This window comes from Elaeis guineensis, chromosome 1, assembly GCF_000442705.2.
Source record: "Elaeis guineensis isolate ETL-2024a chromosome 1, EG11, whole genome shotgun sequence".
NCBI lineage: Eukaryota > Viridiplantae > Streptophyta > Magnoliopsida > Arecales > Arecaceae > Elaeis > Elaeis guineensis.
Genome location: NC_025993.2, coordinates 106,586,884 through 106,611,574, shown reverse-complemented (window position 1 = coordinate 106,611,574; position 24,691 = coordinate 106,586,884). Strand labels below are relative to the sequence as shown.

At 40.0% G+C, this 24,691-nt stretch overlaps 2 protein-coding genes and 1 non-coding gene across 7 annotated transcripts; 1 reads left to right on the top strand and 2 right to left on the bottom strand.

Moving 5' to 3' along the window:
- Positions 1-8,547: 8,547 nt before the first annotated feature.
- On the bottom strand, positions 8,548-18,324 carry LOC105053128 (E3 ubiquitin-protein ligase RDUF2). 3 transcript variants are annotated; one of them, XM_029267024.2, is made up of 3 exons: positions 17,142-18,324; positions 8,714-8,846; positions 8,548-8,562 (listed from the first exon to the last, which is right to left on the bottom strand). In XM_029267024.2, exon 1 carries the CDS (start codon positions 18,231-18,233, stop codon positions 17,196-17,198), a length of 1,038 nt encoding a protein of 345 aa, XP_029122857.1. In that variant the 5' UTR covers positions 18,234-18,324; the 3' UTR covers positions 8,548-8,562; positions 8,714-8,846; positions 17,142-17,195. The 3 variants fall into 3 exon arrangements, with proteins under 3 accessions (XP_029122857.1, XP_010932476.1, XP_010932475.1); XM_010934174.4 differs by lacking the exons at positions 8,548-8,562; positions 8,714-8,846 and adding an exon at positions 9,271-9,522; XM_010934173.3 differs by lacking the exons at positions 8,548-8,562; positions 8,714-8,846 and adding an exon at positions 9,271-9,537 and having other exon boundaries at positions 17,142-18,323.
- A 116-nt stretch (positions 18,325-18,440) lies between these two features.
- Positions 18,441-18,522, top strand: TRNAS-GCU (transfer RNA serine (anticodon GCU)). The gene has a single exon. It is a non-coding gene; the product is annotated as a tRNA-Ser (tRNA).
- Positions 18,523-18,686: 164 nt separating this feature from the next.
- Positions 18,687-23,714, bottom strand: LOC140858208 (DNA-3-methyladenine glycosylase-like). 3 transcript variants are annotated; one of them, XM_073258661.1, is made up of 6 exons: positions 23,209-23,714; positions 23,025-23,096; positions 22,658-22,781; positions 20,434-20,504; positions 19,134-19,191; positions 18,687-19,043 (listed from the first exon to the last, which is right to left on the bottom strand). In XM_073258661.1, the coding sequence occupies exons 1-6, from the start codon at positions 23,689-23,691 to the stop codon at positions 18,880-18,882; spliced, it is 972 nt and encodes a 323-aa protein (XP_073114762.1). In that variant the 5' UTR covers positions 23,692-23,714; the 3' UTR covers positions 18,687-18,879. The 3 variants fall into 3 exon arrangements, with proteins under 3 accessions (XP_073114762.1, XP_073114767.1, XP_073114765.1); XM_073258666.1 differs by lacking the exons at positions 18,687-19,043; positions 19,134-19,191 and adding an exon at positions 19,198-20,228; XM_073258664.1 differs by lacking the exons at positions 18,687-19,043; positions 19,134-19,191 and adding an exon at positions 20,259-20,351.
- Between the last annotated feature and the right edge of the window lie 977 nt (positions 23,715-24,691).

Sequence of the window (24,691 nt, the reverse complement as noted above, 5' to 3'; positions counted from 1 at the left end):
TTGAGTGAAACGGTGTCTTGCTGGAAAATAACCGTAGTTCTTAAGATGGAGCGATGCAGCCCAATAGTAAAATTGGTGACAACATTTATATTAGTGGAAAACAATATATTGGACACGGTCAAACTTGCAAGTCTCCAAGAAACGAAAGGATCATGTGAATTTAAAAACATAGCTTCTAGACTACCAAATCAATATAGTTTCTAACAAGGTATAACACTATTAACCCAAAAAAAAACTAAAAGTGATACAAATTAATTATATTTTTCTTCTTAGTTAGGGGAGGATTTACCATCATAAGGATTGCTTGTAGAGTGGATGGAGGGTGATATTTAAGATTTTATGATGCCTAAAATATATATATATATATACATATATATATATATATATATATATATATATATATATATATATACACACAGGGAGGGAGAGAGAGAATAAAAATTCATCAATATTATTGAGGTAGTTTAAAAAAATTTATAAAAAAAATGTTTAGCCATAGAGCATGAATCTTTTTTGATGTACAGTCTGCATCATCAGTATTGTGTAACACTTAATAGCCATCATAAAAAGAGACGACTATCAAACAAGATAATTTTATATGCTATATTACTATTGCTAGCTATTTATCTTCTGATAGTGGCCACTAAGTACTGCACAACATTCTATAGCGCAAATCACATATCACAAAAGATCTTGAGTCTTCGTCACCTTCCTCCTCTTTCCATGTACATAAACATGCATTGTCCACTTAATATCAAAACAACAGGCTCTCACACATGCATCATATATATTGGGCTCTCATCAACCACACTTTTATTAGTTCTGTTTAAGTGGTTTGAAGGAGGTCATTATAAGTGAACAATATCTATGGCCTTAATTGAATATGTGTAGAAACTTTTCTTGATAAAAGATTAAGACAAATAGGTATGCTCCTTGGATATTTTTGTGGAAAGCTTTGCGGAGAAAACACCAATAATCCCATTTCTAAAGTAAATCTATTTTTTGAAGAATAAAATAAGACAATAAAGGACTGTTTAATGTGTAAACTCAAAATTTCTATGGCAATAATATAAAAGTTTTCTATTTATTGCTTGAAAGCCTTGAGGTATGAGGAAATGGTTTTGCACCAATTCTCTTGTGCCATGTGGCATTCCAGTAGTGCAAAGGAAATTATTGATACTATGATTGGACCCACAGAGTTACTTCAATGGAACCGGTCAGAACCAATGGTCCCTTCACACCAACAGTTAACAAATTGATGGATTCGTGATCCCCTTTTGGAAGGCAATAAGCATTCGCTCAGTTTTTAAAATTTGGGCTATTACATATATATTAAAAATACTTAATCTTGCTTTCAAACTAGTTAGCCTAAATACTAACTCATTGTGTTTATAAGTTTATGTGATTAGTTTCAAAACTTGTACAAATTCTGCTGAAAAATATGCGAGAATGAGAATGGCTAGTGTGCCACCTTATGAATTTAAAATTCAACCATTCAAACTAATCATAACAACCAGTGATAGTCTAAGCACCTAACTATTTATAAAATGGCTATGATTAATATGCCACTATGATGATGGTTAAGACCACTATTTTTTTTTGTTAATTTGTCTAAAATATTATAATTTTATGTTAATATCTTAGAAACAAATCAGTAGTATTTTATTTGAAAATGAAATAATCTTATTAAAATAAAATTTATAAAATTAGATTTTGGCTACCATTAGCTGTTATATTCTATCACAAAGATCATCAATGGTTTTACATGCATTAGCGAAATATGCAAAGATAGTTCTTAAAATTATTTAGCATCCTGTAAAGGGATAGTTTGGGAGTACTCAAATAAAATTATCATGACTGAAAGGGTGTCTTGCTGGAAAATAACCATAGTTCTTAAGATGAGGTGATGCAGCCCAATGGTAAAATTGGTGACAACACTTGGCTTGCTGGAAAACTAGATATTGGATATGGTCAAACTTGCAAGGCTTCGAAAAATGCAAGGATCATGTGAATTTAAAAACATAGCTTCTAGACCACGAAAATCAATATAGTATCTAACAAAATCTAGCACTATTAACCAAAAAAGAAAAACTAAAAGTGATATAAATTAATTACATCTCTCTTCTTTGGGAGAGGATTTACCACCGCAAGAGTTGCTTCTAGAGTGGATGGAGGGTGATATTTAAGATTTTATGATGCCTATGTATGGAAAACATGTTTGAGATGTATCGTAGAAGCAATATATTATGATGGCAGTAAACCAATTGCAAATACTCTTACATGATCCAAATTTCGATTAGATGTTGGTTGAATTTGCGGTGAATAGACATGCAACCTGCCATAATTTTTTCCTATCTATCTATCATCTATCTATCCACACACACACACACACATATATATATATATAGAGAGAGAGAGTAAAACTCATCAATATTATTGGCACAGTTTAACAAATTCACATAAAAAAAATTTAGCCATAGTGCATGGATCCTTTATGATTGTATAGTCTGCACCACAAATATTGTATAGCACTCAATAGCCATCATAAAGAGATAGATGACTATCAAACAAGATAATTTTATATGTCATACATGGTATGTTACTGTTGCTAATAATGGTGACCATCAAGTGCTGTATAGTATTTTATAACACAAATCGTACATCACAAAGGATTTTGAGTCTTCGCCATCGCTTCCCCCCACCTCTCCAATGTATATAAATATGCATTGTCCACCCAATATCAAAATAAGAGGCTCCCACACATGCATCCCACATACCGGGCCCTAATCAAGGACACTACCTTTTTTTTTGGGTAAAATCAAGGACCCTTTTATTAGTTTCATTTAAGCAGTCTGAAGAAGCTCATAATAAGTGAACATCCATGACCTTAATCGAGTATGGGTAAAAGCTTTCCTTGGTAAAGGATTACGACTAATGTGTATGCCCCTTAAATTTTTTGTGGAAGGCTTTGCGGAGAAAACACTACCAATCCCATTTATAGGGTAAATCTTTTTTCTGAAAAGTAAAACAAGAAAATGAAGGATTGCTACATGTGCGAACTCAATATTCCTGTAGCAATAATACAAAATTTTTTTATGTATTGCCTGAAAGCCTTACGGCATGAGGAGATTGTTTTGCACCAATTCTCTTGCACCATGTGGCACTCCAGTAGTACAAAGGAAATTATTGACGGTAGGATTGGACCCACAGAGTTACTTCAGTGGAACTGGTTAACAAATTGATGGATTCATGACCTCCTTTTGGAAGGCAATATGCATTCCCTCTGTTTCGATCTCTTCAAAGCATCCTCCAGGATTGAGATGAGGGAAGAGTTTATAAAACAAACCGCAAACGAAGTCAATTTTTTTCGGGTGACAATACCCAACTTTTATTCAGTGACGCAGCTGCAGATATAATTCTTGCGGTGCAAGGACAGAGGGAAGAACAAATTGAAGAAAAAAATAAATAAATAAATAAAAGCTGGACGCAGTTTTTATCATCAAAAGATTCAATCTATTTGATATATGGATAAAGCAATTCTACATCAATTACTCACACCTATCATGACCAAAGAACCAAACTATTAATAAAAGAATAGCATTCCTATGCCTTTCATGAACAACCAAAACCAAGGCCTTATAGGCCTGTATATTCCATCATCTTTCCCATAGGGAGAGGAGGCTCTGATTAAGATGTTGACAAAACTAATCCTTAAGATTGGAGGGCCGGGGTGATGGCTCGTAGCCTGCAGGCAAATCAGAGAGCAAGGCAATCGTACGTCGCAAGCTCAGCGATCGAAAGGATTGGAAGCTTGAAGATCCCATCTTTGTATTGGAGAAGACATTGGAAGAGTTGGCCAGGATCAGATAGACTATAGCTTGGACCAGAATGAACAGGCCTGCCTTCACCAAATAGTCGGTCGATTCATCGAATGCCATGGCTGTGGTTTAATGGAAATCAGATGAAGAAGAAGAAGGGGAGGAATTGTGTTGATGAGTGCTGCGAGCTAACATTTGGAAGGGAGGGCTTCTCTATATAGGAGACCAGTCATCACTTTTTTCCAGCCGCCTCTTTGACCGTCGCCGTATGAAGAAACTTCTTAATGAGCTTCTCATGTCTTAAAAAATGATTGAAATGACTAATTCATAGTTTCACACTTCAATGAGAGCTTTTGTTATGGACATTCAAATATTGTCTTGGCCGTCCAAGCATCTAATTAATGTATCGATTAGATGTTGACCTTAGAAAGGGTCTTCAAATTTTTTCTTCATGGCTCTTGACCATTTCTTCCCTCCTATTTTAATTCTTAGGTAAGAGAACATGTCATCTGGATGGCTGCAGAAATGTGACAAAGCATCTCACCGACTCAGGACATGCATGCAAATTTTAATCTAAATTTGAAGCTCCATATGTGGCACAGGGTTGGGTTCCAAAAGAAATATAAAAATTGAAAGTAGCAAAAAATGAACCAAATGGACCTGCTTTCCACCAGGTCTGAAATCTTGGCTCATCTTTGATTGGATGTAGCTCAACCAAATCCGAACATGGCCATCTGATTGACTCAAAAAAATTGTCAAGAGCAGGTCCATCAACAAAAAAAATTGACACCTTTTCAACAGCAGAAAGAAAAAAAAAAAAAAAAAAGGGCTTTCAACTATAACCCTAATTTAAAATTGAGATTGCCATGGGAACATGCTTGATGAGGGATTGACTCCTAAGCACCATAACCAGACCTCCTTAAAAGCATGTTGTTGCGAATTTATGGCAAACATTTTTCTTATTTGGAAGTATAATATGGCCAAACCAAAAATTGGACCCACAGTCTCTAGTTTGCCGCAATTTATAACCTGATATATTGTTAATCCCAGCAGCAACCAAGATATGTTAAACAGTACTTGCTCGCATGCACATGATGCCATGGATTGACATCCTAAGCATCACTCGCTTAGATAAGGGAGATTTGGCCTGGTTTGGAGTTATCCGCTTGAAGAATCAAAGGATGGCTGATGGCCGTACAACTTGGACCCTCTCTCTCCCTAGCCTAGCGGTAACCTTTTTGCGACCGGTGGCGTGGCGTTGACCACAAGTCCTCATCACCAGGCCAATATGGCACGCTTACACCTCCACTTGTTGCCCAGCACGACTTCAACAATACCAGTCTTCTTCTTCTTCCTTATTTTATTTTATTTTTTATTTTTTTATTTTTTTAAGGGGTGCCGAGGGAGGGAAGAGGCAATTCATGAAAAATAGAAGAGTCTTTTATTTTAGGAGAAAAAAGAATGAAAATTTTTTTTTTTTTCATGAAAGTAAAATCTATAGAGGAGATTAATTGTGGTACTTTCTATGGGATGGAAAGTGATGGTACTTTTTTTTTAAATCTACAGCTAAAATTTTATAAAATATCATTGATAGTTAGAATGAAATACTGAATAGTGATAATATAATATTATATTAATATGTTAATATTTATTATATTTTAATATTTTATTAATATAATATTTTTATTAATATTAATATAATATTTTTATTAATATATTTATATAATATTATATTTATGAAGATATTAATAAATTTATTATATTAAAATACTAATATTATATTAACATAATATAATATATATTAATATAATAAATTATTATGATCTAATGTTATATTATAATATTATACTATTATTTTTTATATAATATTATTATTTATATAAAGTCTAGAAGCAAAATGTATAATCTTATATCTATTAATGGTATAATAGATATTCTACATAGTATTCTCATGAAAATAGATGCTTAATCAAACGTAAGTCACTTTTCATGATCAATCAAACATATCAAAATTTTATTCTTAAAAAATAATTTTTTAAAAAATTAATTTTTAAATTTTTTTTTTCATGAATCAAACAAGTCCTAAATAAAAGAATGAAATACCTGCAATATTTGTTCGAAAAAGATAAGATAGATGAGGAAATTCGTCCTCCAATTTTGTTTTTAACATGCAGACTTATATAAAAAAGAAGAAATTAGCCTCCATATGATGAGCATGATGCACTATATGTATGCAAACTGGTATGAAAAGAAAAAACTGGCTCCTTTACAGTGAGCATGATGTACTACAACAATGCTAGCCGCCTATCGTATAATGGATGGCCAGCAAACAACACAGGCCATATATACGTACGACCAGTGCTTGCATGCATATTGTTTACTAGCTGTCCATTCAATGACGGATGGCCAGCATGTTATATCATATGCTATGGTGCACAGCAGAAAATCCGCGCTCTAAAAGAAAAGTATCCTTTAATTGAGGTTACATGGATGGGTTGCGGCCTGCAGGTGCACCTTGCGTAAAAGATGGATGCACCTTTAAATCCAGCATTGGATCATCCACTGAAAGCTTTGAAATCTATACAGATGACGAATGATGGAGTTCGAAGCACCTTTAGAGCCGTGAGGTGTGCGCTCCAACGGTGAACTCGTGCGGGATATATGCAGTCACAAGTTTGGAGCCATGCTGTTCAGGAAACCTTCCAATGTACAGAGAAATTGAGCCATGTATGGGCATCATCAAAAATCAAATCGGTGGTAATACCATAATTAAGCAGTGATTTCCATGTATTCTGAGAAAGAGAAGCCAAGCGAGCTATCTGGCATTTTTGGAATTATATTTGTTTGTCTTGCCTTAAAAACGAACCTTATTGGTTGCTTTTTAAGCATATGAAAAAGTCACAATCATAACCATCAAATTTACCATTTGCACTGCACTGCAAGGTGTATCACTTCTTACCATCTACGGCCACGGAGAGAAGCAATGGTAAAAACAAATTAAAAGTACAACAATAGAACTTCTATCACCTAACCTTATAATCTATGATAAGAGAATACCAAAGAAATCAATTAAGGCTGCAAGGATGAGAACAAATATTTTTTTCAATAAATGATTCCCTTCTTTTTCCTTACTAAACCTCCCAGCCTGGACACTCCTAAAAATTTCCTTGCTCTAACGTTTTGGAGAGCTCCAACGCTCCATCCTTGGTCGCGAGAAAGAAAATTAGAAGTCTTTCTATTCCATCTGTGAAGGTTATTTTGTCACACTGACTCAAATTAAAGAAGGCTCCTAACATTTTCTAGGGTTCTTTTATGCTTCCTAACTAATTTCTAAGCATAAAAACAAGTAGCTCCTATACTAAGATTTGGTTAAAAATTTGTATAAAAATTAAGAATACTAAAAATATTATAAATACCTTGCAAAAAAAAAAAGAAGTTAGGGGACCAGAAAGTACCCCCACCAAAGAAAGGTAATAAGCCTTCTTATAGGATAATCTAGTTTGGATGAAAAAGGGACGTCTAGGTGGTGAAGAAGAAGGCAAGACCGCAGATAGGGTGTTGGATAAAGGAGAAAGGTATACAATCTTAAAAAGGCGAAATTTCCCTTAGCTTAAGCAACTTCCCATTCATTTTCATCTAGATCTTGGGGTTATAGTTATGCATGAGAGTATGCATGGTTGTGATTACATACTTTGGAGAATGCCTTAAATGAATGGCTAAGAAATGGATTAGATATGTCAATATGATGGATTGATGCAGCTTGTCTTAGTTTGATGAGTGCGTTTGTTGTGTTTCTTTTATTTCAAAGGCTTGGGATTAGAGTTTGCCCCTCTCATCCAAGGGCTTGTCGCTCAAGAAGGTTCAAATCTTGGAAATTGCTCCAAAAGGAGGCTGAGATTAAAGAAGAGGGATAAATGATAGTGATTAGTGTTTCTAGATAACTTCATAGATCCAAAGACTATGAAAGGATATGATATTATGTTGTAAGATTGGATAGTTGGAGAGTGACTTAGAAAAGTATATTCATTGTAGTGCTTCTAATAATCACTTATCGTTTCTTTAGGCATAGATAACATGCAAATGTTAGTAAAACTATAATGATATAGAACGAATATTTTAGATATAGATATCTAAGTATGTAAATTAAGTATAATCAAACACTTAAATTTCAATTAAATCACTGTTTGATAAGAAAACTCAATCCTCGAATCATTCAAATAGAATCTCCCCGCTGAAGGATCTCTAGCATATCCGTACACCATAGATAAAAATTTCATTATTTTGATATATTTTTTCTCTCTGGATTTTGATGCTTTCCTTGCTTCATGGAGTTTATCAAAATAAACTTTTTGGCTAATTAAATCCTGGTTTTTGAGATATGGAGTTTATCAAAACTCCATACATCTCACTGATATATCACTGGTCAAGATATGGAACGAGATTCACAAGTTATGCACTGATCCTAATATTTACTGCTGAAAGAGCCAATCATAAGATAGTAACAAAGTAAAACAAGATATACAATTCTTTGATGCACTAATTTTACTAAACTGGTGATAACATAAAGAAAGCTAAAAAAATCTCACCTAACATATTAATATGGTATTAGCTGATGCCTCAGGACAGTATGAACTAAAGCAATGAATTTCACAAAGAAAAGCTAATCCACTGATGCATCACACTTCTCTAACACTTTATTTGCATCATTTGAATGAAGAGAAGAGGGAGAAAAATCAAACATTCCCTGTTGAATGGAAAAAGCAAAGAAAATAAAGCTAATTTCTCTTATTTGATTAGACATTTATTCAGAGAAGAAAAGAGATAATTAAAATCTTTATGTAGGATAGACAAGTGGGGAGAGAGGAAAAATGGAGAGAAGTGTTTTGTATCCGGACCTCTATTTTAACCTCCTTGGAAGTGGAGAGATTTGAAGAGAAACACCAGTTCTCTTCGTTTCTCCCCCTCCCTCATGTTTGACGGTTATCTTCTCCTCTCATTTTCTCTTCTTTCTTCTCTCTCCTTCCCAATCTATCCAAACAGGGCAAAAGAAAGTTTAGATTCTCATACTACAAAAGATGGGGTATGTTTTCTCCACAGAGGAAACCAGGAGCTTTTTTAGAGCACTCGGCCATGGTTCTTGCCGTCTTCCCTCTAAGTGCATCACAAAACAAATCTGTAATTCATGCAGGCAAACTACTGCAAACTAACATTTCAAATAGACCAGTTTCATTTAACGAATAAAAGTCTTTAAACTGATCCATAATACAACCTGTCCTGAAAATTCCTCCAGTATCACCTTTTCAACATCATGTGATAAAGTTGCCAGCTTTGCTGCTGGAAAGGATGCTATAAGTCACAATCTATTACTATTATTTGCAGAAATTTCATCAAGCAATATTCGCAAATAAGCAACTAACTAGGTAAATTATTTCAATACAGAACATCAATCAACTAAAAGGGAAACTAATTATCACACAAATACTTATTACTTGGGAAAAATATGTTTAACGTACAAAGGACAGTGGTATCATTATTGTATAAAGTGAGGTCCTCAGTCTATGCACTAAGCAAATTAATGCATAAAATTGCAAAATCACAACATCTAGTCAGAAGGTTACAGTTGCAGACTGCACTCATCCAAATATATTTCAAAGTCTTTGAGGTTGATGGTGGCTTTCTGGTAACAGCTACTACTATACATAAGCTGCAAAACAACAGACTATGGAACAAAATCTTAGGACCACAGCTGAAAGGCTGGTAAAATGACTACTATAAATCATCAAAATAAGAGTTGAAAAGCTGTAAAAATCCATCCAAGTGGCGGTTTCAACTTTTAATAGATCATAGCAAAACAATAATGAGTGAAGCAGTCTAAACATATACAAACCATTGGTAGGACTAACAAATGTCAAAATAAAAATGTATAGGATTAAGCAGCTCCTCAAGTATAGTATTATTTTTGTCTATTTTAGCAATGGTAAATTGGACAAAGTGCCGGTATCACGATTTACACAACCAAGTGATGGGTCCAAGTACTGTAACAAAAGCAGCTTCTCAGATATATCAACATTTTTTGTCTATTTTAGCAACAACAAAATAGTGCAGGTAGCATGATCTAGCCCATGTGATATACTCAAGCATCCTAATAAAGGTATTGCCAGTCAAGTTTGTACCCTGTTCAGTGTCACGCACATACTGTATAATAGTGGGTTTCCTAGGCCTGCAACTGAAGACTGATCATTTGTGCAAGAAAACATGGGAGCGTCAATCTTTGGAGAAAAAGAATGAACAAGTGAGAGCATAGAGAGCTAGATGACACCTAGCAGTGTTAGCTGGAAAACGCAAATTTGAGTTTTTTTTTAATGTCTCCAGACACTTGGATGGTTGCACATTTCTTGATACTGCCTATGACACTAATAAATCAACAAACCATGATGTCATCACAGTTAGATATAACCCATGGACCTCATACCTAATTCAACTATAACATAACACTTAGTGAAGCTTTTGCAAGCTCTATCGAATTAGAAAGCAATTGGTACAAAAAATTATTCATCATATAAATACATTTGTACATGTCTAAAATACATCTATTTAACCGGGACATGTCCCTGATATCTGCCTTTTTTTAGTTTCCTATGTCCAAAACCTATGGCACTTGGACACTTGATACCCATCTTATGTGTTGAAGAAAAGTTGATAGTAGGTCAAGTAGTCAGTACATTGCCAAATTATGGGCAATCCGAGGTCCTAGGAGGGGCAAACTGGGGACAAATCTAACTTTTGACATTTCTTTGCACAAAATGGATGCCCCAGGACTCAAAGTCTCATGATTGCGCTTGTCATCCCAAGACTTTTACAATAGCACCAAGCAATGTGGGTTCAGCAATCAGCACAAGTGGTAATATATGCTGATGTATTATAAAGTCAGAAAATATTATGGTATGTGAGTAACTAATATAATCTTCATTTTTCGACTTTTGAAATGGCCCAAGCGCGCTGTGCATCTGAACTACTATAACCTCTGGACCAAAACATAGATCAGCAGTGTGTCGATCCTTATAATAGGAGACCTCGTAGAGAAACTAACAATGCCAAAGACAGTTGTGGTTCATCCTCAATGACTGCTGAAATCATCTCATATTGGCAGCTACTCTGGACAACCAAATGAATTGTGCACATGTATTGTGGTTAATCAAACCTATTGAGAAGTCTTAGCATCTTAAATTAAAGCAATTGATGAAAGAGAAATTTTATTATGTATGTTCTCTATATTGCCTGTTCTAGCCTTATAGGTTGCATGAAATGCAAGAAATTAAAAAAAAAAATGACAACAAAACCTCTTTTAACAAGGTGGAAACAAGGTCCAAAGAATCAACCATGTCATTTGAACTTCACCAGAAAAGTTGAAAGCGATAGAATCCACTCAAGAGATAATTTGTCTTTCTTCTAATTGTTGAAAAAAATGCCTCGAAATTCGTTCTATAATAAGCCCAAAACGAGGTTCAGAATGAAAAACGAAATCCAACGAGATAAAGATCAATCCAAACGGAGTCCAAATGAAAAAGATACGGGCGAGAAAGCAGGCTAGAAGCAGCTGGTACGGCCAGCAGGGGCATGGGCCAGGCCCGACAGTGCGCTGGCGCTGGGCCAGCCCAAGCACGTGCATGGCCCGTGAGCGAGGGCGCATGCGGGCCGGCCGCGGACCTGGCCCAGCGAGCGTGCGCGGGGCGCAACCTACCACTATCCACCGGCCTGGCGCGGTCCATGGAGGGCCATGTGGACCAGGCACCCGTTTCCCTCCGGTTTCGCACGGTCCATGATGGATCGGAGATGTTTTCGGGTGGGTTCTCGCAGTCTACCATGGTCCACGGGCGCAGTTTGGTGCGAGAGCACGATCCGACGGCGGTTGGTGCTTGCAGGTGCCGGGTTTTTTAGGCGAATCTGAATACCGAGTCATGTTAGGACTCCTGTGAATGGCTTGTTACGCATTTTGGACGAGGATTTTCTGTTCTATTTATAGAGCAAAGTCCAAAAGGCTTAAAGAAGCATCGCCAGAGGTCTTAGACGGTGGTCGGCGGAGAGAGGTCTTGGAGGGCTGTGAGAGGTAGAAAGGTCTTCTTTGGGTCTTGTAAGAGCTCTTGTGAGAGTAGCTTCTAGTTGAGAGAGATTTGTGAATAAAAGTTGAGAGTGTGAGGATCTCCTCTTGTATTTATTCTCTTCTCATAGTGAAATTTTGTATGCCTCGTGGAGGCGAGCCTTTTGGTTGATCCACGTATTTGATTATTTTTTTATTTTTATTTCTTCTTTTTTCTGCAATAATTGATATCGGATCCTGTCCAACAAGTGGTATCAGAGCCAGACGGTACTAGCACCAGATTGCGATGATGTTGATCAAGATTGAAGATGAAGAAGACAAGCACAATCAAGATGGAGATCAACCGGTTCGACGAAAAGAGCAATTTCTCTGTGGCAAATGAGGATGAAAGATGTGCTCATCCAACACGGATTGATCGACGCTCTCTTATACGAGAAAAAACCGACCACCATGGAAGAGAAGACCTGGGAGCGACTACAAATGCATACGATGAGTACCATCCGTCTGCATCTGACGGATGAAGTGGTGATTCATATACTTGGCGAGACTTTCCCAACGATGTAGTGGTCGAAGTTCGAGGAGTTGTATATGGCAAAGTCTCTCACCAACACTCTCTTCCTCTGGAGGCAGTTCTACCAACTGTGGATGGACGAGGGACAGAGCGTGCAGAAGCATCTCAGCCACTTCCAAAAAATTCTTATTGATCTTCTCAGTGTAGGTAAGAAGGTTGAGGAGAAGATCAGAGCGTTGATCTTGCTAGCGTCGCTTCTCCCTTCGTATGAATCCTTGATGACTGCTCTTCCAATAGGAAAGAATACCATCAAAATTGATGAGGTCATTGCGATGATTCTCCAGAACGAGATTCTCAGATGGAAGACCAAGCTTCGAGCTCAGATGGCGGCAGCTCAGCTTTAGCGATTTCTAGAGGAGCAGATGGCAGTAGACGAAGCGGCAGAGGATCGCGAAGAGGATGATCCAAGTCCAAGACGAGGGATCCCAGCAAGATCAGGTGCTACTGATGTGATAAGCTGAGACATCGTGTCAGAAATTGCCCTCAACTCAAAGATCGAACGAGGACTACTGCAGCGACGGTTAGTAGTGAGTTAGAGGATGATGTCCTAATGATATCTGTCGAGATATCTACTTTTTTTTCGCAGTGAATTTTAGATTCTACATGCATCCATCATGTATGTTGCAGAGAGGAGCTATTTGACTCCCTAAAGAGCAGTGAGGGCACTGTTCATCTATCGAATGGATCGAGCTGTGTGATCAGAGACACCGAGACGGTCAGCTGGAGGACACATGATGGTGTAGTAAGAAGATTGGACGAGGTCCGATACATATCCAATTTCAGATGAAATCTTATCTCACTGAGCAGACTGGATTCAAACGGTTACAGATGGATAGCTGGTGATGGAATTCTGAAGGTCATATACGACGATAGAGTGATATTGGAGGGGAAGAAGATTAGAAAAGGATATTACTATCTGACAGGAAGTCCAGTGCGAGTTGGAGCTTCAAGAGCCAGAAAGAGCCCAGTACGAGATAGAGGTGGATCGGATACGAGATGAAAGACTCGAAAGGACGAGAAGCGACGCCGCAAAGTAAAGTTCCTATTACCGCAGGAGACTTTTCCGAACAGATCTTTGGTCAAAGTGGACACAGACCATGACGAAGGTGGGAACGAGTGGTCGGACTCGACTCCCATGTTTGTCTATCCATGAGACAGCAAGCGTGCCCCAGGGCATGGCGGCGAGATGGATCACAGGCTCTCAAAGACAGGTGAAGACCGAACATTGAGTCAAGGTAAAGATTGTTGAGAAAAATACCTTGAGATTCGGCTCACAATAAGCCCAAACAAGATCCAAGATGAAAAACGAAATCCAACGAAACCAAGATCAATCCAAACAGAGTCCGGATGAAGAAGATATATGCGAAGAAGCAGGCCGAGAGCAGTTAGTACAGCCCACGAGCCGCCAGAGGGGCCAATGGGTTAGCGCAGGCCAGTGGGGGCACGGGCTAGGCCCAGCCAGCACAAGCATGCTGGGCCAGCCCAGGCATGCAAGTGGCCTGCGAGCAAGGACCCGCATGGGCTGACTGTGGACCTAGCCCAACGAGCGCGTACAGGGCGCGACGTACCGCGGTCCACCGGGCTGGCATGGTCCATGGGGGGCTGCATGGACTAGGCGCCCATTTTCCTTCGATTTCGTGCAGTCCATGGTGGACCAAAAATGTTTTCGAGTGGTTTCTCACGGTTTACCATGGTCCACAGGCGCAGTTTGGTGTGGGAGCGCAATCCGACGACTGGCGCTTACGGGTGCGATCTGACGGATTTTTGAGGCGAATCTGGATATCGAGTCGTGTTAGGACTGCTGTGAACGGCCTAGTACGCATTTTGGACGAGGATTTTCTGCTCTATTTATAAAGCAGAGTTCAGAAGGCTTAGAGAGGCATCGCTAAAGGTCTTAGAGATTGGTCGGCAGAGAGAGGCCCTGGAGGGCTGTGAGGGACAGAAAGGTCTTCTTTGGGTCTTGTAAAAGCTCTTGTGAGGGTAGCTTCTAGTTGAGAGAGATTTGTATATAAAGGTTGAGAGTGTGAGGATCTCCTCTTGTACTTGTTCTTTTCTTATAGTGAAGTTTTGCATGTCTCATAAAGGCGAGCCTTTTGGTTGATCCACGTATTTGATTGCTTTCTTATTTTTATTTCTTCTTTCTTTTTCCGCAATAATTGATATCGGATCTTATCCAACACTAATTTTGTTTCTTCTATTGCCCCTTTTGGTAATCCTTCTCTATTTTTGTTTAATATAGGTATATAATCTTCCAAGAAGATGGATCTTGGTGCAACAGTAACGTTGCTCTATTATGACCTAGGTATCACAAGTTTGAGACACTAAAATAGCCTCTTTGTACATGAGGTAAGGTTGTGTACATCTAACCTCCCTAAATCCCATGTGCGGCATGCGCTTGTAGGTATAATCTTACCAAGAACAATAATATTTGACACTAGATCTATAATGTATTGTTACTCACGTTCTCCCATGAGCCTACTTTGAAGTGCTTACACCCATCCACACAAGTCCAAGTGCCATCCCCTTTTGTTTAAGTGCACAGATACTCGATGAGAAATTAGCAACTAGCTTTTATTTATTTCTTTATCTACATATCATTTTCCAATTTGTTGAAGAATCCAAAGGTTGTCATTGCTCTCTTTCAATTAGCCCCATCCACCAAAGGATATTTCTCCAAGAGGAGAAATTTATTTTCTTAGGACTCGTTTGGTTTGCAGGAAGAATTTTTTTTTTTCAAGTAACTTCCTGGGAATAGGATTTTGACATGTTTGATTGACGAAAAAAGCAACTTCTTATAGAGTCGCTTATATTTGGTTGAGTATCTATATGCCTAAAAAAATTGTATACAATACTTGTTATACCCTTAATAGATATAACACCATACCTTTTTACTTATAAATTTTATATAAATAATAATATTATATTTATATTAATAAAAACATAATATTAACATTATATTAATATTCAGTATTTCTTTCTAATCATTATATATTATTCAATATTTCATCCTAGCCATCCATTGATGCTTGCAAAATCTTAGTCTTGAATCTTAAAAGGATATTTTTGGAAGAAAAAAGGGCCATCAATTTCCATCCTATGAGAAGTCCCAAATCTGTCTCCCCCTCATGCATTTTTACTTTTCATTAAATATAGAAAGTGTCTTCCCATGGAAAAAGATTTTTCCATTTTCTCTCCTCTTAAAACTCCAACCAAACAAGAGACCTGTTCTCCGCTTCCCAGAAAGTGCTTCTTTCTCCCATTCACTTTTCGAGAACCAAATAAGTCCTTAATGTTTCCGTGAAACTGCCTCTCGAAGACTTCTACATGCTATTGACTTTTGCATCACCACAAAAAAATAAAAATAAAAAAAATAAAAGTAACTCTAAAACCATCAAATGATGACCACACAACTATTGATACCTATGGTTAACCAACAAATGACTCCATATATATCAAAACATTTAGCAAAGATCAAATGGTTATTGTTCAAAACTTTTTACATCTTCTACAACATTGTGTAATCGCATGTTTAGATTGCATATTTGGAAAGCCATTAGCAAAGGTGGACCTAAGATTCATCAGGGGGCAATGCAGTTGTTCAACTCATCTAACAAAGGATAGTTCCTTTCCATGAAGAATCGATGGTCTTTAGTCATCAAATTCTATTGTGTTTAGCAAGAAGGGAGCAACATGGATAAATAAATTTGAAAATTCTACAAACTATCCTCATAGGCAACAGTGCATGAGTCTAAGAAGATGATGATAGTGAGGTAGTAGATTGGTCTTTCCATAATCAAGATAACATGAAAGTTTTCAAACTTTCCACCATCAAAGAGACCTAATAGGTAGCATTATGACATACTTCATAAATTTACAACAACACAAAGATGCCTCTCCATGTTTTATGATCACCCGCTACTTGTTAAGTGACCTTGCCAAGCTGCAACATCAAAAAAAATCCCCTCTCCCCCTCTTCCCCTCGAAACAAAGAAAAAAAAATCAATAACATCCCTAAATTATCAAAGCAACAAGAAAATTCAAGTAAAACAAAGCAAAGGAGCATAAGAACATGGAAATAACTTGAGTTAAAGACCATCACTACGTGAATCGCATTACAGCTGACACATGCCATCCTTCAATCAGTCATCACCAAAAGTATACTATCTTATTAAGGCGAACTAGATCATCATTAAGTGAAGACCTTCTAGCGATTTAAACGACTAAGGCCCTGTTTGGAAAATGCAGCAGGATTGGAGTGGATTTCCTGCTGGAATTCGTAGATTGGCATTTTATTTGGATATAGCCAATATTAAACCAATATCCCTGCAGCTCGAATCTTATAGGAGGGAAAAAAAAGAGCTCCATGAACCTTTTTCTTCTCCCTCTTCTGCAGATCAACACGCACACAAGCTAGAACATAAGCTAGGACTTGGACAGGCTCTTAGAAGATTTCCGCCTAGGCAGGCCAATAGGCCCAATTCATGTAGGATATTCCATAAAGGCTCTAAAAGGAATCAATTTTAGCCGGATCTCATTTGTCCTTTCCCTTCAAATCACATGCTAAAGTTCATCAATGTGACGTAGAATGAATAACCGTATTGGACTATGTAACTGGACTTAAAGTTTCGAAAGAATGGATAAAAGCAAACTATACCTGGAATTTCTGGAGCTAATGGTACCCTTGGAATCCAACCCAATCGCTCGCAAGTCAATCGAACAAATCCTCCCTAATATCTGACATCACAGCATCCCCCTCATCATCCACTCTTCCACCCGCCGGCGCTCCTCCCCCTTCCACCGGCCACTCCGATGTCACCGTCTCCCCACTGGTGGCAGGCCCAGACGACCCCGTCTCAGCCTGCGCCATCTGGGTGGGGGACGCCTCCACCACCGCGGACACCGACGGCCGCGCTGGCACCAGCAGGCGGTGCCTCCTCCTGATGCGGTGGAGCGCCGTCCGGATGGCCAGGACCCCGCCGCCATCATCCTCATCGTCATCATCAAAGAAGCTCCCGAACCTAACGGACATGCGAGGCCGGCGGTGGTCCGCCGCGGCGGCGGCGGCGGCGGAGTCGACGGAGGGGAGGCGGAAGCGGCAGACGGGGCAGGAGTTGTGGAGGGAGAGCCAGGGGACGATGCAGTCGGAGTGGTAGAGGTGGGAGCAGGGGAGCTGGCGGGCGTCGGAATGGAGGGGGAACTCGTCCTTGCAGACGGCGCAGAGGAGGGAGGGATTGGAGATCTGGACGGTGGGAAGGGCGTCGATGGAGGCCTGGGGGGCCGGCGATGGGCCACGGACAGGGAGGGGAAGGGGGCGGCCTTCGCCGGCAGCGAGGTGGTGGATGAGGCGGCGGAAGTAGTCCTGAGTGGGGGCGCGACGGCGGCGGCGGCGTGGGTCGTCGCCGTCGGGGAAGTCGCCGATGCCATCGACGTCGTCAGGATCGTCGGAGTCGGAGTCTGAATCGGAGAGGGATAGGGTTAGGGTTAGGGTTTGAGGGTGGTGGGGAGGTGGGGGGGCAGGGAGCTCCATCTCCTCAAGGAAGCCGCCGCGGCACTCGGGGCAGAGGAGAGGGGGAGGGGAGGAGGAGGAAGGGAGGAGCGTCACGCTCATGTCGCACTCGTGGCACCAGAAAGTCAAGGGTTGATGGGCGGCCGGGCTGCCGCCGGAGGAGGCGGCGTAGCCCTCTCCGCCGCCCATGCCGGTGGCGTGGTTATTTTGGTTAGGCGGAAGCGCAGCGGAGGACGACATGGCTCTCCGCCTCTCTCTCTCTCTCCTCTTTCTTGGAGAAAAGAAATGAGAAGAGAGAAGACTGGTCTTTCTTGGAAAAATGAAATGAAAAGAAGAAAGGCTGGGCCGGTGGGCGCCTTGACTCGCGACCGATGGACGAAGTCTGCTGCGGCCCGTCTCTTTGCGTGTTTACGATTAAATAAAAGACGGATGAGATCTGAAAACAAAGTCGCTTTGGCCGAGTGGTTAAGGCGTGTGCCTGCTAAGTACATGGGGTTTCCCCGCGAGAGTTCGAATCTCTCAGGCGACGAATTTAATTTTTTTTATTGCTTCAGATAAATCCCCAATAAAACTCGCCAGCGTTTAGAATGTACCCTTAACAGGGACCAGTTGAACAAAGCATCGCTTTGCCATTAATTTTGAGCATGGTTTGTTTAAAGCAAAAAGAAATAAGTATTTTCAGTACCAAACTCATTGCTGCCGAATAAGATCAGCTGATTTCTATCATTAGAATGCAAGTGTTTCGCATTGTGTCTGAACATACTTTTAATTTACTCAAGGCCTTCAGACAGAATAAACAATAAGACGGTGCAGTGTAGGTTGCAAGAAAAGGTCACAAAAAGGCGAGAAACAATCTTGAGGAAACCTATGCTGCCGTCTCTGGCTATCATGGTGGCCTGAGAGTGTTTTTAGGGGCACTTATCCAGGGGCAACCAGCAATCGCGAGCCTCCATGGAGCACTGACATGCTCAGGCAATGCATACTCAATGCCGACACGTGGACCGATCAAAATCTTCTCCGGCTCGGGCCCATCTAATACTTCCAAGCCTCCTGGAAAGGAAATAGAGCGACATAAGTTGAAGGAACACCGACTAATATGCATGGATAAAAGATCTATTATTGCAAACCTGCCACTCCTACCTGGGGTGTAGAGAGCATGGTTTGACCAGGCAGTCGTAATGCCAAGTGCCTGACCAACCTAGCAATAAAAATAAACACAACACTAAGGAAAGACAGACATATTGCTTTTTAAAGAGCCAGCAATGTGAAAAGTAACGTAAATGATGGCCCCTCTTTGAACCCATCTAATACCAACAACCCACTAGATGAGAGGGAGAGGGAGGAGAGAGATTGCTTTCGAATTGTCAAAGCTGCCGGATGTTAGCAAGTTTCATTAGCAGAGCAGCCAATTCACAACTCCATGTTTGCCACCGAAGTAACCAGTTAGGCAGCTCCTGTTCCTGATTTTCTTTTATTTACCTCTCTCTTCTCTCGATATTTACCCTTCTAAGAAAAATCTTATAGATATTCCAACTATAAGAAATTCCGGTCATCAACATTTGTAGTTATCACTTAGATAACGTGGAATCAGGTGGATAGACCTGTCTTGAGGTCATGGTAATGTGTTAAATGTTTCAAATGTAAGTTTACCTTATTTCTGTGCATCTGCATTAGATGCTTAAAAAGTAATTTATTTTACATGAGAAAATACACGACAACCGTATGGGCTTGTTGCCAATGTATGAGCAGGTTGCATCTTAAAATAGTGCAGGTTCATGAGAATGAACAGCTCTGAGGGTACACTTAACATCACAATTGGGTAAGAGGACTAAATATTCCACAGCTCAGAGCTCAGCTGGGAGCCGCGACGGATGAACATGCTTGTTCAGAATTGTGATAAATATCTGAAGTCACAGGAGTTATTCTCAAACCAAGAATACTGTTGTAGCACAAAACAGAATAGTAGAATAAAGTTTTAGAGGATTTTCAGTTTTTAGCTAGAGCCTAAAAATGGCATTCAATCAAGTAAAAAAAAAAAAAAATGCAACTAACAAACATACCACCAACAACTAAGACACAAATGTGAACTTATGTTAGGAAAAAAAAATTGAAAAGTTGGATTCTAAATTCATTACTTTCATTCACATATGAAAGTTATAAATCACAAATAATCCATAATCATAAAACAGATCCCCTTTGATGACCAGCCCTTATAGTCTCCAATATGAGCACTTCCTAAAGTCATTAAGAAAACAGTTCATCAGACAAGCCTAAAGTAATTCAAATACAAAATTGGCCCTCTTCAAAAATGTAAGCAATTGGATACAATGCGTTCTCCAGAAGAAAATTGCAATAAACCTGTATTGCTTCTAAGTTAATGGCATATAGAAAAAAACATATATAAAAAGATGGTAAAATATATTGAGGGTGAATTACTAACTTTCCCTGGGCCTGTCAGTAGGACAGGCTTGTCAGTCTTCTGACCTCGACGTTCCTGAATGGTTTCCAAACCTGCAGTTCATGATAGTGTCAAAAATGATCTCCCTAATTAGCAAGTGAACAGTTGGAACTGGACTCAAACAATTGAGTCACCATTTGAATCATATGTTCCATATCAAAAGTCATGGTATTATTGAGAAGGAATCTGTTGTGATATCTAATTAGATGCACAATTTTCTCAAGAACCATATCACAGTGATTCAACAGAGATAATTACGAAAGCTGTTCATAGAAGGGTGTATGGCTTAACGAGGTTAGATCTAAACAAAATTATCCTATTGTGAAGATCACGAAATACTCTCCAAATATGTGAAGAAAAACATTAAAAGAATGTAGGAAGATGCGATAAGTTATGAAAGAATTTATGAAAAGATTTGTTGAGAGGTGGTGTCTAACTAGATGGAATTAAGGTTTTGAGAAAATATGGAGCTTACAGAGAGAAGATCACATTCTGGAAAAATATTTGTTTAGGTTCATTGAAGAAACAAAAAGACAAGATCTTTTCAGGTTGCACCATCCTTTCTCAGAAAAACAGGAATTTTAGGTTATATTCAACTAAGGAAATAATTGAACACTTTGGCAAAAGAAAATCATTCTTAGTTTCCGAATGAATGTCAATGAATGAGAAGGTTTACAGATGACAAAGAGGGATATATAAAGAATTAAAAGACGAATGTCAAATAATAGAGATATTAGCAGAGGGATGTCGAGTGATTCTGAAAATCTAGCAGTTCTTTATGTGTACGTGAAGTCTTCAATTTTAATTTTTTAGTTGCATTGAGAATCTAAAACTATAAATTAAACTGCTAGTGTTTTCCAAAAATCAAGCATAATAAAGTCAAAGGTTAAGTGGTGTTAAACAAGTAAAATAACATTAATCCAAGGACTTTCTTCCAATTCAACAACACAAGAGTGGAATGAGAATTCTAATTTATTCAAGTTCCTTCTTTTGCAAGTGCACTTCATGTTACATAACAAGAAGAGGGATACAAGCAAACACCTGGTAAGAAAGTGATACCAAGGTTCTGATAACCATGATGAACAAAGACCAAAATTATTTCATTGAGAACACTGATGGTATAAACCTACGATGGCATTGGTTAAAAATGAAAATGGAAAGATGACAGTGCCACCAAGTATCTAATAAGTGATATGAGCAAGAAAGAAACATAGAGACTTCAACAAAGATGCCAACATGCATGGACATCCACATCCACATCCACATTCGCATACACTAAAGAGTGACGGAGAGAGAGAGGAGGTGGAGGAAGAAAAGGAGGCATAGCCAAACCAAGATGAACAGAAGAAAATACTTGGACACCTACAGATCTTTGATCACTTCCAAAGTATTCCAGCCAACAGCACCAAGAGCTCACTAAAAATCTGAAGTAACATATGAAAGCTTCTATAGTCTTCTTGATTCTATTACATGTCCTATTGTTCCTTCCCAACCAAATAGAGTGCAATTTCAAAGAATTTCCTTCCAAAAAAAAAAATGTTGGTTCTCCTTATATTAAGGCCTGCAGAAACTAGTTAAACTCTCCAAATGTGATACTTATTGCAATATGTTAAAATAAAAGAAAAACAATTCCCAAATCCACAAACTCCTCATGCTCACTTTAGGAACTGTGAAGTGCATTTATCTTCCTTATCCATGAATGATGATTTCATCTAATGCACCGCACCAACGGGCAGTTGGAAGATGAGATTACAAAGATGGCTATCTCTAAAGCAGCAAAATCTGCCTTGAGTCAAGAAGATAGACCAAAAGCTGATATGACATGTTTAAGGCAAAAAAGCAAACACATTTATAGAAAGTGATGAGGAGTTAACCATCAAGCAACATGGAAGGATATGCTTACCATAGGAGTATGACGGTTTAAAAAGATCTGTAGAGACAAGTTCCACTAATTGGAAAGAAGTTTGTTACATATGCATGCAGTTATTTGTCTTAATTAGGATTCCAAAGACCTTAATCACCACTATATTTATAGTTCACTAGCATATGACACTGCATATATTATTAACACATTGTCCACAGAACAATCATGAAGAGAAATATTTGGTGAGTGTTGCTTAAAACCTTATGAAGAATGGCATTTTGACACATCCAAAGTGATTTTAGAATTTTGAAACTACTTAACAAATTACGTTTTTTCGCTTACCACCGACAGGTGAACACGAGCGAATCAAAACTGCAGCACCTACTCCTTGCTTATCCGCCACAATGTTGAGCATCATGTGGAGGCCATAGCACAGGTACACATACGCATGCCCTCCCGGCCCAAACTACCACCAAAACACCCACCCATTCATTAAGATCTAAACATACAACTTAAACATCAAAAGGGAAGTTCTTTTTTAGGAAGCATAACAGAAAGCCAGAAAAGTCTAAGAAAAGAGGGATTTTTTTTTGGAGAAGATGAATTAGATTATAAGTAATATATTTGAATAACATAAAAATCGCCTCTAAAAAAATTACTATGATAATTTTACGGGTAAATAGAACATGAGGGGAAAATTAGAACTTACAACTGGGGCCGTCCGCGTTGTAATGCCGAATCGACCATGGCATGCCGAATCACTCGGCCTGTAGGCCTCCACCTACAATTCATAAGCATTGAAGACCTAATCAGTATAAAAAAAATCGAAACTTTTCTTCCAATATTAGTTCAGAAAGCAATTAGGGTTTCATAAGGGTGAACGAGAGAGATACCTCGGTGATTTGGAGAACGACTTCGTCTCGTCGAAGGAACTTGCCGAGAAGGCGACGGGCGAGGTCGAGGGAGTCAACTAAAAAGAAATCTTGGGGCAAAATCGCCGCAGGGGCCGGCAGAGAACGAGGTAGGGTAACGAGACGCGCCGCAGGAGGCCGCGGTGTGGCGGGCGGCGCTGTGATTCCGCCTCGGACGCCGGCGCCGGTGGCTCCCGCCGTGAACGCCGTGGCCTTCTTTCTGAGCTTCCTCGCCGGTCTCTTGAACCGCGGAGGATTTGTACTGGTGGTCATCCGAACCCACCGTCCACGGAGGCAGGGGCGTGGTAGGCCTGGGTGCCCGTTCCCGCGTTCCCGCGAGGAAGCTTTTCTTTTGCCTTTGCGAATAAAGGAACGGGTTCGGGTTGTATCTTTTGCATGAAAGATAATTAATGTTGTTTCTTGATGTAGACCCTTGGATAGCGCCCTGCATAGAGCCCAAAGCATTGCGAACTTTCCATGCGTCCCTCTGCACAACCCTGGAAGCAGCCATTGCGCGATCAAACGGTGGATCCGCGAGAGGAAAGTAAATCCTTCTTAAAGACCGTTATGATATAAAAAAAAATATGTCATTAATTTCATATTAATTATTAATTAAAAAAATAAATTTTGTTGGGGGATACCCGCCGACTTACTGCCGGAGGGCCCGACCGACCGGAGGCCCGACTTACTGCCGGAGGGCCCGACCGCCCGACTGCCTGGTGGCTTGACCGCCTCCGTTGGATGACTCCGACTGGCCGATAGACCGACCGATCGTCGGTCGGGCGACCGACTGACGGATGCCATCAGCGGCTAACTACCGACCAGTCTACGGCCCATCCCGGCCGGGGGTATGTCGGGCGTAACCATCCCGACCGACTGAACCCGGGGGTCGAGGCCCGACTTACATGAAGCTCGCCGACGACCGGAGGAACCCGACGCCACTCTGCTGGCTGCCGACCTAGGGTCGGCTGACTCCTCCAACCGCCGTACGGCCGCCAGACATTGTCAGCTCTGACACGGACATGCGGCACAGTTACCTAGGGGCATTGTCCCGCCGAGAGCCGGGTCAACCCTGGTGATTAGACGGCCGCACGGCGACATGACGCTTTCACGGCGGCTCTGACAGCCCACAGTGAGTTGACAGTTCCTCACTTGTCCGCGCCATTAATGACGGCGCCATACCTAGCTCCACTATATATACCGGGGAAGGCAACAGTGCAAAGGATCGATCCGCCCGTCTCTCCCACATACGCAGGCTCGCTCCTCTCTCTCTCTCTCTCTTTCTCAGAGCTCTCTGTCTGCATTTCACTGTTGCCCAGTCACCTCTCTGACTTGACCGTCGGAGGGTCCCCGTCGGAGCCGCCTCCGGTCAGTGCGGACTTCCTTTTGCAGGTGCACGCTTCCCGGCGATCGGGCGACGAGGCGATTGGCCGCAACAGATTGGCGCGCCAGGTAGGGGAAACAG